Source organism: Rhinolophus sinicus, chromosome 1 (genome assembly GCF_057876585.1).
Source record: "Rhinolophus sinicus isolate RSI-liver-muscle chromosome 1, RSI-T2T, whole genome shotgun sequence".
Taxonomy (NCBI): Eukaryota; Metazoa; Chordata; class Mammalia; order Chiroptera; family Rhinolophidae; genus Rhinolophus; species Rhinolophus sinicus.
Window position 1 is genome coordinate 89548504 of NC_142501.1, and position 12155 is coordinate 89560658.

Below are 12155 nucleotides of genomic sequence, written 5' to 3' on the forward strand. Positions count from 1 at the left end.
TGGACAACAAACGTTGGTTAAATGAATGTCCCTCTTCCCTCCTGCTGTTGTTAGGAGGGACGTATGTATCCTGAGCCCCAAGCCATCTGCATCTGAGGCTGGGCGGCCTCCCTGGTGCGAGTGTGGAAGCCTGGTCCCCACTCCGCCCTGGACAATGTGGGGATGGATGAAGGGCATGTTGTGTCCAGGACACAGGTAGTGACCATCCCGGCAGTTGGCTAACCTGTCTGTTGTCCACAGGAGGAAGGCTCTCCCTCCACCCCAGACCGTCTCTTCAAGATCGTGTTTGTGGGCAACTCCGCCGTGGGGAAGACATCCTTCCTGAGGAGGTTCTGTGAGGACCGGTTCTCCCCGGGCATGACAGCCACTGTGGGTGAGTCCCGGCCCACCTCTGGGAATGGGAGGTTGTGAGATGAGGGCCAAGGGAGGAGGCCAATGGAGCCGCCTGGGGATAGGGGGCCGTGGAGCCTGGTTGCCAGGGGGCAGGGTCTGCTTGCTCCACAGTGAGGCTGAGAGGGGCAAGGTGAAGTCCCCCTCCCCCAGAGCGCTGGCTACTAAGCTCACTCCACGTGGAATGGGACCACTGAAAGCTTCTTATGTCCGGCCTGAGTGGAACTGAAGTTGGCCAAGATGGGCTTCAGGCCCCTGTGGCCACCTGAGCCTGTCTCGCTCTCATTCCTTCCCCATTCTCAGCAGTGCCCTGAATCTTCGTGCTCTTCCTGAGCTCCCCCCTTCCCCCACAACTCCTGCCTCCCCCATGGGCCAGCTGCTTCCTTGCCCTGCCCCTCCCTGTGTGTGTACAGGAGAACAGTGTTCTGGATGGTTCCTTTCCCTATCACATATTACCCATCCCACATCCCGGGCCTGCTGGCTGCCAGCTGGCGTTCATTGTAGAAACTCATTTGACTCAGCTACGTATCAGTGGATGATCAAGGCTTAATGTGTTCCCACCGTTGAATGCTATCTTATTTAGATAGAGGACTTTGCTTCTTTCACCCACAGTTGCCCATTGCACTGGAATATGTGGCAATACCCACAGGCATATTGACCTTTTAGCTTCTACCAAGTTGAATCACTCAAGCAAAAAGTAAATTCATTGAGTGCCTACTGTGTACCATTTAACTGCACTGATAAGTCAACTATATTTGAAAATACACCATGGGCTTATATATTTATCATTTCAGTCTATCTTCACATAACCCTGGGAGGCAAGTATTATTATCAGCCCAACAGACAGATCAGGAAACAGAGGCCCAGGGAAGTTAAGAGGCTTGTCCATATTCCCAACAGGAAGTTGGTGCTGATTCTGGCCTCTCCCCTCCCCCCACACCCTCTTTTGTTTGATTCCACAGTGGCCCTAATAATACTGAGTTGTGTGTGCTTAGCACCCAGTGAGTGGTGAGGACCCTTTCCTGCCACGGGAGGTGCACAGAGGTTGGTGCAGGCAGGGGAGGCTGCTGAGGTATCAGAAGTCCTGGATCTCCATCTCAGCTCTGCCACTAACCAGCTGTGTGACCTCGGGGGGACAGGTTCCCTCTTTCAGGGCTTCAGCTTTTCTTATCTGAAACATGGGATATGAGCTGGGTCACCCAAGACTCCTCCCAAGCCTGAGCGTCTCTCCAGACTACCTTTGACCTTTGGCTGCTGTCCCCACAAGACAGACTTTTCCTGCCTGGGGAAACTTCCTGTTCTCCTCTCATCCTGAACTGGCCTTTCCTTCCAACTTTCCTCCTACAGACGGGTCTCTTCTCACATGCTTCAGGATGCCGTTCTTCCTACTGCTGGACCTTTTCCTATGCTGTTATAATATCTGGAACATCCTCCTGTCCCCTCCCTTCTGCCTCATTCCACCCAAAGACGGAGAGCATCCCCAGAGGAAGAATCAGGACCCTGACGGGAAGAAGGGCAGAGCCTGTGAACCAAGCTCAGAAGAGCCTGGCCTTGTTTGGCCTGGAGAGGAATGGCTGGGAGTGAGTCATGTGAGCCAAGCCTGGTGACACAGGAAGCAATGGCTGTGGGAGGTGGGCTGGCCTTCCCCGGAGAGTGTACAGTAGGGTAGGCCCCCACACGTCATGGCTCAAGCACAGGCCCCTGGGAGGCAGGGGGACAGATGTCGAGACCTGGGGTCTCCAAGCAGTGTGCCCATAGGTGCGTCTCCTTTTGCTGAAATCAGGGAATCGGGGTCTCAGGGTCTGTTTACATTTCCAACTTGTGCCCCTGAGATGGAAGGCTCTGAAAAATAAAAATCAGATGATTTTGCACTTCCCAGGAGGAGGTCAATTATAGAAACACCTACAATTTAGGAAGGAGAAAAATGTCAGAGACTCCCAATCAGGAACGCCCTTCTTCACATTGCACAAAATATGCAGGAGCAGCAGCTTAAATTACTGTCCCTGCCGGGCACTGTGCACATGTCGGTGAGCAGTCACACCAGCCACCTGAAAGACGCGCCCTGTGAGGAGACAGGAGAGCTGCAGAGTCCTGGCCCTCTAGGCCCATTGCGGTCCGACCCTAGGCTAGGGCACCAGCCATCACCCGTCCAGGGCGGCAGCCCCCGCACCATCAGCACAGCCCTCCCAGGGGCTCAGCGCCCCAACGCTCACCTCCATCATCAGAGGGGCCTCCAACTCCTCCTAGAACATGACTTGTACTCAACTCCTGGCCTGTGCGCAGTGTAATACAGCACTGCGACTTGAGCACCTGCCTGTAGCACCTTAGGACCAGCTGATGCCTTCAGAAGCAGGTGCTTGGGCCCTGGGACGTCCTGGAGATGTCACAGGATGGCTTTTGTAGAATGTTGGAGCTCGTTTTGTGGGTGAGATGACTGATTGTTGGGGACTAACACTCCCTAGAACACAGGACCCCGAGTCCAGTGCCCTCTCTACTGCCTCACATTGGCTCACAGCCCCCTGCTTTAAATCACAGGCCACGACCCAAGGTGCTTCCTCCAAAAGCTTCTCCCAACAGAGTGCACTCTGCCCTGTCCTGGACACCAGTTCAGTTTCTATCCCACGCCCCATCTCTACAGAGAAATCCCTAGAGTTTTCTCCATGACAACTTGCAGGCACTCCCACTCCACATTCCTCCTGCTCTGAATGACAACTTGGGCCTGTCTTGTCCAGAAAGGTTGCCGTTGCCCGTCCTGGAGTCCAGCCAGCTTTAATCCACACCGTCCCACAGCACAACACATTTCATGGTGACGGGGGCTCCTGATTTCCAGCCGTCACTGAGGAACCAGTTAGGTTGCAGGTTAGGGGTCACCTCCATGTGTTCATTGAACGCTACAGCTGAACAGATCGTGAACACGCTCCATCATGCCCTTCACACGCTCTGTCACGCCCTTCACACCCTCCATCACGCCCTTCACACCCTCCATCATGCCCTTCACAGCCTCCATCACGCCCTTCACACCCTCCATCACGCCCTTCACACCCTCCATCACGCCCTTCACAGCCTCCATCACGCCCTTCACACCCTCCATCACGCCCTTCACACCCTCCATCACGCCCTTCACACCCTCCATCACGCCCTTCACACCCTCCATCACGCCCTTCACACCCTCCATCACGCCCTTCACACCCTCCATCACGCCCTTCACACCCTCCATCACGCCCTTCACACCCTCCATCACGCCCTTCACACCCTCCATCACGCCCTTCACACCCTCCATCACGCCCTTCACACCCTCCATCACGCCCTTCACACCCTCCATTACAGCTCAGTTTACAGAGGAGGACAGTGAAGATGCCCCACAATGAGATGGAGTCATGTCATCAAGGTCATGTAGCTGGTTAGAGGCAGAACCAAAACCAGGACACACACGGTTGCCTGGCTCCTGGGATGTTGGAACTGGTGGTGAGGGCCTTTGAGGTCGGAGTTCAGGTCCTCTGGCCCCACATTATTGTCTTGTCTCTTCTGTTGGACTTGCCGCCTGTGTCTCCTACCCACCACCCACCCCACCCCCGCCACGGGCGTATCTGCTTCCTGGGCCTGCCTGTCCGAGGCTGCAGAGAGAAATCTATCGGGTGCCGGAGCACCCAGCAGAGACTCACCAAGCTCACCCCAGCACGGAGCCCGTGCTTCCAGCACGCCTCGGTCCACCTCGCTCCCTGCAACACAAGCTGCCTGGCCTGCAGCCAAACAGTTAGGCAGTGAGGTAGAGGGGACGACGAAAGCAGAAAGCAGCCTGGGAGCCTTCCCTTCAAGGAGAGGGCTCTGTCCTCGAGGCTTTGCTCCTTGGGCTGGTTTCAGATCAGGCCCTGAAGTTGCGCTGACAGTGGTTGGCTCCCTTCTGAGTTGTTATCAGAAAGGAGGCAGCCCCTTCCATCTCCAGAGCACAGAATGGGGAAACCCTGCCACTTTCAGCTAAGAAAACTCACCTTGGATTCAGCTCCAGCCAGTTGTAATCCCTTTGGATGGGAGCACTTAGCCCAGGGCTTTCTGGATAAAAGCAAGCCGCCAGGTGTCCCTCGCGCAGGGTACTGGTGTGAAAAGTAGAATGAGCCTCAGAGTTGGGTTTCCACACTGCAGCTGCTGGCCAGCTTGGGCAAGGCACACCGTCTCTGATTGTGTGCTGGGTAGGGGTGGTGCACAGGTTCATGCACGTTCACAGGTGTGTGTACAGGTAACTCACATGGATGTTACGGGGAGCATTGAGAGGATGGAGAGATGGCACATGACAACTAGAAACGTCAGGCTTTCCACCAATGGGTCCGATCAGTCTGTCTCTACCCAAACAAATGTGCTGCTCCGTCTGGCCTTCATCTGTGAAGCACGGGGCCTCCAGAGTCCCTGCTGGTCCTGCATTCTAGGACTGGTGACCCTCTCGCCTCCCCTCCACTCCTGGGCCCCTAATGCACTTGCCTTTGCCTGGAGATAGTATCTGCCATGACCTTTTCCATGTCCTGCCTCCTGTTTTCCGTTTTGTTTCTTCTGTCTCTTTCCGTTCAAACTGCTGTTGCTGTCCCTACCTAAGCCCTCCAAGGTGAGGGTCTCAGAAACTGGGCCTTTTGGAGTTGATAGGGGATGCCTTCTGGCTCCAGGATCTGGCACCTTAAGGGGGAAAGACTTTTTGAACCTCTGTAAGCACTTGTGAACATTCTTAAACAATGTAGGAGAGAGGAATGTCTGTTACCGCAGAAGCTTTCTTAAGGTCCTTCTCTCTGAGGGCTGCTGTGGGCACAGGATGCGTGTCCCTCGACCTTGTTCCCTCTCTCTGGAGTCTAGGTAGGTTCACAGCCTCAGAGAGACAATTGTGGCCGGGACTCAGAGCTCCAAACCCATCCCAAGGGGGAATGTTACCGCTGGTTCTCTCCCCTCCCCCTCCTTCTCTTCTAGCCTGCCCTCCACCTGCCACCCACCCTGTCCTCCGGCTTCTCCTCCAGACTCCTCCACATACCCTCGCGTGGCCGATGGAAGTCTGAAAGTATCATTCATCCCCAGGGATATTTGAACTTTATTAGGAGAACTTTGAAAAGGATTTCAGGGAGAAAGGGTAGGGGGTAGAAGTTTGAGGACTGTCTTTCCTGTCCTTCCATCTTTGCACTGAAGGAGTAAATTCACAAATAATAATGGTCTCTGTATTGGTACATTACTTTGACATGTGTAATCTCATTTGAACCTATTATAGTGTCCCTGAAGAGGGTGTGGATTACATCACAGGGAGGAGACTGCAGTTCAGAGATGTTAAGTGATTTGATCAAGGTCCCACAGCTACTAAATGGCAGACACAGAACCAGAACCCAGGCCTGGTGCCTCCCTGTCCAGTGCTCTGTCCATTCCCCCACATGGCCTGCCAGGAGCTGCACAGGGAGGGTTGTCACTCTTGGCCTGCCGTGATTGGAGACATTGGGATCGTCATGTTCTGACTGGGAAGTAACAGGCCTGTTCCACCTTGCAGGCATTGATTACCGTGTGAAGACCGTGCGTGTGGATGACACTCAGGTGGCCCTGCAGCTGTGGGACACAGCTGGGCAGGAGAGGTGAGGAGCTGTCCCTCATGTAGCCCTGTCTCTTCCATTCCCGTGGTGGGGCTGAAGGTCTGGACTGCGACGGGGCTGTGCTGCCTCTGACCTGCAGCCCTTCGGTGGCAGGTATCGTTGCATCACCCAGCAGTTCTTCAGAAAGGCCGATGGTGTCATCGTCATGTACGACCTCACAGCCAAACAGTCCTTCCTATCTGTCCGGCATTGGCTGAGCAGCGTGGAGGTGAGCTGGTTACTCTCCTAGGAGCGCTCAGGCTCTCAGCTCCTGCCTCCCCTTTCTTTTCTGCCTGTCTCCTGCCTGGCCATCTGCTCTTCCAAACCCTAATTCAGAACCCACCTTCTCCAGGAACAAACCGATTTAAGCATTCGTGTGTCCGTTCACCCAGGTACCCAGTACCAGGGGCGCACCTGGGTGAACTTGAACACTCAAAAGTGAGCAAGCAGACACAGTCCCTCCTCCCGTGGATGGGGGATTGAAAAATACAGATTACGCCACTAATTGTGTCGTTATGATTTTGGTAAGTGCTATGAGTGAGTGGAATAGGAGGGGCACAGCGTGGAGTGTCAAAGAAGGTTTCCTGAGAAACAAGTGTTTCACCTGAGTCACAACTGCGCTCTTCCCCCATTCTCACCACCTCTCCCCACCCCCTACATTTTTCCAACTTCAGTGGGCCCAGCCGTGCCCAGCCCAGGACTGGCACCACACAGTGTTTTGGAGCCTCTGTCACAACCCTTCCCGTAAGGGGAGGGTGGCCCATGATGTGAGGGCCTCAGGATCACGCCAAGGTCACCCTAGGCAGGGCCCGCGACCGAGAGCACTCTTCTTTGAATTCTGGATTATCTGTAAGACTGTGTCTTGACTTACACTTGCAACATGCTGCTTTGTAAGTGCTTTTTACTCCCTGATCGTCTGCACGCTCTTCCTTTACCACTCGAATGCAGACATCTCGAGGCCAAGGGCAGAGTGGACAAGCCACTTCTTTTCGTAGGGCCTCAGCTGATTCATTCACAAAACAGTCATGTGGGACGTCCCAGCTGCTTCCACCAGCAGGAGCCATGCTCTGTTCACTTATTTATTCAAAACACTGCCAGCCACTGTTGTAGGGTCTGGGAATTGGAGCAGCGGATGCGAGAGACAATGTTCCTGATCTCACAGAGCTTACCTTCAGCCTCTCCTCAAGCCCATTAGACCGTGCATTGCCTCCTTATTACGCATTCACACTGTAAAGGACGCAGTTCCCAGCCGACCCCGAGTGCACTCTGTGCCTCCTGGGAACTGCACCTGCATCTCTGTCACTGCTACCCAGTGCTACAGGGGCTCCACAGAGTCACTGCTCAACAGGTGTTGGATGCACGAACGGGTATTATATCGGTGTGCAGTCAGAACACGGGAGTTGTCCGTTTCTTCATCCTTTTGCCTGTAGCATCTATGATTCCTCCCACCCAAATCTGTTTTTCTTGTAGTTTGGATTGGCTGAGCCACTCCTTTCTTTACTCTTAATCCATGTCCTTCTCCTTACCAAGAAAAATAAGGTATAAGAATGGAAGCCAAATTCAAGGGTTTCTCAGAAATTTGCTTAATGAAAATTATGTCTCAAAATTATTGAACCTAAAACATTAATAGAGAAAATGTACATTTTGAAATGTAGTGAATGGCTCTACACTGAGCGCTTAATGGAAGCAAATGGTGTGGGTAATCTGGAAATCATTCCTCTTTAAACTTCGGAATTTAAGACAGGATTTTTTGACAGCACCAGTGACTTGTCTTCCTCACAGAAGTTAAGCACCGGGAGAGACTCTAGGGCTTACGTAAGCCAGTGGTTTGCACACTTTCTTCTTTGGAGCTCTGAATCAGAGTGACTTCCAGGGACTGGGGCAGAGCAGGGAAAGTGTGCTCGTCACTGTTCTGGGCCCCTCACCCTCCGTCTCAGTTAGATCCACTCCACTTCTTTCAGTTTAAGATATTGGAGGTCCAGGTACAATTTTGTTAGACAAGAGGGTGTCCCTTTGAAAATCACTGATCCAGGACAGACATCTCATTCTCAAGTGAAGAAATTGAGGCCATGACTTTTTCAAAGTCACCCATTCTTTTCCCAGCTACAAACTTGTTTTTTTTTAAATTAAAAATTTGTTTTCAATTACAGTTGACATACAATATCATATTCGTTTCAGGTGTACAGCATAGTGGTCAGACATTTATATAACTTATAAGTTATTGCCCCTATATGGCACCGTACATAGTTATTACAATATCATTGACTAAATTCCCTGTGCTGTACTTCACATCCTTGTGGCTATTTTGTAATTACCAACTTGTACTTCTACACCTGTCTCTGTTTCCCCCATGCCCTAACCCCTCTCCCATCTGGTGACCATCAATTTGTCCTCTGTATCTATGAGTTTGTTTTTGTTTTGTTTGTTCATTTATTTTGTTTTATAGATTCCACATATAAGTGAAATCATATAGTATTTGTCTTTCTCTCTCTGACTTATTTCACTTAGCATAATGCCCTCTAGGACCATTTGTGTTGTCTCAAATGTCAAAGTTTCATTCTTTTTATGGCTGAGTAATATTCCATTGTATATATGTACCTCATCTTCTTTATCCATTTATCTATTGATGGACGCTTAGGTTGCTTCCATATCTTGGCCATTGTAAATAATGCTGCAATGCACATAGGGGTACTTTTTGAATTAGTGTTTTGGATTTCTTTGCATAAATACCCAGGAATGAAATTCCTGAATCATAAGGTAGTTCTATTTTTAATTTTTAGAGGAACCTCCACACTGTTTTCCATGGTGGCTGCACCAATTTGCAATCCCACCAACAGAGCACAGGGGCTCCCTTCTTCCACATCCTCAACATCACGTGTTGTTTGTTGATTTATTGATGATGCCATTCTGACTGGGGTGAGGTGGTATCTCACTGTGGTTTTAATTTGCATTTCTCTGATGGTTAGTGAGGTTGAGCATCTTTTCATATGTCTATTGGCCATCTGTATGTCCTCTTTCGAGAAATGTCTATTCAGGTGTTCTGCCCATTTTTAAATCAGATTGTTTGCTTTTTGGTGTTAAGTTGTATGAGTTCTTTATGTATTTTGGATATTAATACCTTATTGGATGTATCATTTATGAATATCTTCTCCCATTCAGTAGGTTGTTTTTTTTCTTACTTCGCTATGCAAAAGCTTTTTAGTTTAATATAGTCCTATTTGTTTATTTTTTGCTTTTGTTTCCCTTATCTAAGGTGACATATCCAAAAAAAATTGATAAAAATGATGTCAAAGAGTTTACTGCCTATATTTTCTTCTAGGAGTTTTATGGTTTCCGGTCTTACATTTAAGTCTTTAATCTATTTTGAGTTTATTCTTGTATATGGTGTAAGAAAGTGGTCTAGTTTCATTTTTATGCATACGTCTGTCTGGTTTTTCCACAACCATTCATTGAAGAGACTGTCTTTTTCCCATTGTATATTCTTGCCTCCTCTGTCATAGATTAATTGACCACATAGACATGGGTTTATTTTGGTTTCTGTATTCTCTTCCATTGATCTATGTGTCTGTTTTTATGCTAGTAACATGCTGTTTTGATTACTATAACCTTATAATATAGTTTGAATTCTCCTTTTTAAAAATTATCAAAAGGTACAGTTAAACTCTAAAGCAGGGGTGTCCAAACTGCGGCCCGCGGACCAACTGCGGCCCGCAATCCATTTTTAATTGGCCCGCAGCAAATTCCAAAAATATATTTAGTTTACTTAAATAAACCAGGTGAGGCAATACGTACTTCACCTCGAGTGAGTGGCCCGGCTGTTTGTGTATTTTACCGCATATGGCCCTTGGTGAAAAAGTTGAAAAAAGTTTGGACACCCCTGCTCTAAAGGATGATTCCAAACCTGGATGAACATCAGAAACACCTGTGGAGCTTTCAAATAAAACAGATGTCGGGTCTTCTCTCCCAGATAGAATGATGCAGGGCCTGTAAATTAAAAAAAAAAAAAATTAAGTTTTCTGGTTGATTCTCACCTGCCATGCTTCCCAGCCTAAACAAGTGCTTCTCTAACTCAAATATGCATGAGAATCCCCTGGACATCTTGTTAAAATGCAGACTCTGAGTCAGCAGGTATGGGATGGGCCCGAGATTCTCCCTCTCTAAAAAGTGAGGCTGATGCTGCTGGTCCAAGGACCGCACTTTGAGAAGCAAGGCCCTAAATCATATCCAGAGATGTCTGTGCCCCTTCAACAAGGATTTTCTGTGCACCTCCCACGTGTCCAGCACTCGTGTGGCAGTCCAGAGGACTCAGTATGGTGGGTCCAGCCTGCTGGGCCAGGGTTTCGTGAGCAAGGGCAGAAGCCTCTGTCGGGTGGCGGACTGTGTGTTGAAGGTGGGGAACAGTGGCATCATAAATGCCATTCTCAAGATTTTTGAAAAGCTAACTCATCTTGCCTTGGCAACCAGCAATCAGAGGTGTCAGGTGATAGATTCAAACTTGACACCTAATTTGATCAGAGGGGAACTGAAAATAATAAGTACTTTATATTTGTGGAGCACCTTATTTTTCCATAAAGCTCCAAGCACTGTGCCACCTCCCTCACCTGGGGACGGGAGGGTGGAAGGGGAACTTTAATGACAGGCTTCAGGTTCTGAAGCCTTGTTGTTAGGTGAATGCTAGCCAGCTCTTCTCAGTACCCCTTCCTCCTATAACCCAGAAAGCACTACAAGAAGAAAGGGCTGAAATTGCCTCAGATTACACACGGCAAAGACCCTGTGAAGAGGTTGTGTGGGGCAGAATCAGATACTCCGGGGAGGTATGGAGTTCCCTGAAAAAGAAGTTCTTACCATCCCAGCTCGCACACTGCCTGCCCACGACACTGCGGCCAGTCACTCAATGAAGGTGTGCGCTGGACGCTCTGAAAGTTCCCTTGTGGCCCCCACATTCTGCAGGGTATGGCTCTGACTTGCTGAGGGGGCCAGAGGATGCTAGAGGCTCCTTGCAGCCCAGAGGGAACCCAATTCCTTTGGCACAAGAGAACAACCGCCTACCCTGCTTTATGAGGTGGGAGCGTCCTGCCCCCATGACTGTTCTTCCATCCCATTCTACGTAGCTTTACTTTGCCTGCAGGCCTTCTGGATCAGAGGCCCACACTGGGCCCAGACACACTCCGTGCTGATTCCCTGCCATTTTACATTTCCTACACACCTTACAGGAAGTCAAAGCAGTTGGCCATTCCTACCACCTGAGCATTCCCAGTCCCCCTACCTCCTCCTCATCTCTGCTGAGTGGGCCTTGCTTAACCAGTCCAATCAAAAGAAGAAACTGGTTGGGCCCAAGGGCCCCATGTTTTGGCCAGGGGGCACACCGGACATCTGAAGACCTTGGGGCCCGTATCAGAGAAAATAGGGTTTGGCACAAGCCTGAGTGGGCTGGTATTTGCCCAAAACTCAGATGGTTGGGCCTCAGTATCTGCAGCCCTGGCATGTTGAACTTCTATTCAGGTCTTTTTGTCATTCTAAGCACCTTTGTCATTGTTAGTCCTATAAGTCAAGGAAGTGGAATATGACTGGCGTCATTAAGCCAACGAGACCAGTCTTTAAGCTGGAAAGATACTTGGAAATTAATCCAGTGTAGCTTCTTATTTTATAGATGAAAAACCCTGAGATCCAGAGAGAGGAAGTGACTTGTTCAAAGGCACCCACGGCTTGTCAGACGGCACAGCCAGAACTAAAATCTAGGGCTTTGTCACTGCATTATGCTTCTCTCTCGTCACATGGCCCATGGTCGAAATCTGCTTCTGATAAATAGGTGTCCATTTCTTTTGCAGTCCTTCTCGCTTCTGTCTCAAGGCAGAACAGTTCTTTAGCTGAAAGGAGTCAGGCCTACTTTCCTCTCCTTTCGTGGACTGCTAACTAATGCTCATTCTGTGATCTGTGTCGGCGGTGACAACGTACAGCATAGAGCAAAAATAGCAGTTTGATTTTTTCCCCAGATTCCAAGTTGAGTTTGAAGTGCTGGCAGTTTGAAACAAACTACACAAATAAATCTTGTTTTGACTCATAGTCCAGGGGCTGGATAAATATGGAAACGCCCAAGATATAATTTCGCAGTCATTTTTTTCTTAGCATAACTGCATGCTTTAATGTGCTGAGAAATGTTTTTGTTCTGGCAGCACT

The 12155-nt window shown here is 49.7% G+C and overlaps 1 protein-coding gene across 3 annotated transcripts in view; it reads left to right on the forward strand.

Moving 5' to 3' along the window:
- The window catches only part of CRACR2A (calcium release activated channel regulator 2A), a 133082-nt gene that overhangs the window by 113688 nt on the left and 7239 nt on the right, over nt 1-12155 (forward strand). For 2 of the 3 annotated variants that reach the window (XM_019756945.3, XM_019756948.3), the window contains exons 13-15: nt 241-373; nt 5900-5981; nt 6093-6207. In XM_019756945.3, coding sequence (XP_019612504.2) covers nt 241-373; nt 5900-5981; nt 6093-6207 — 330 coding nt within the window. Of the gene's footprint in view, nt 1-240; nt 374-1737; nt 1980-5899; nt 5982-6092; nt 6208-12155 lie in introns of those variants that run through there. The other variant, XR_012493823.2, reaches the window with a different exon arrangement.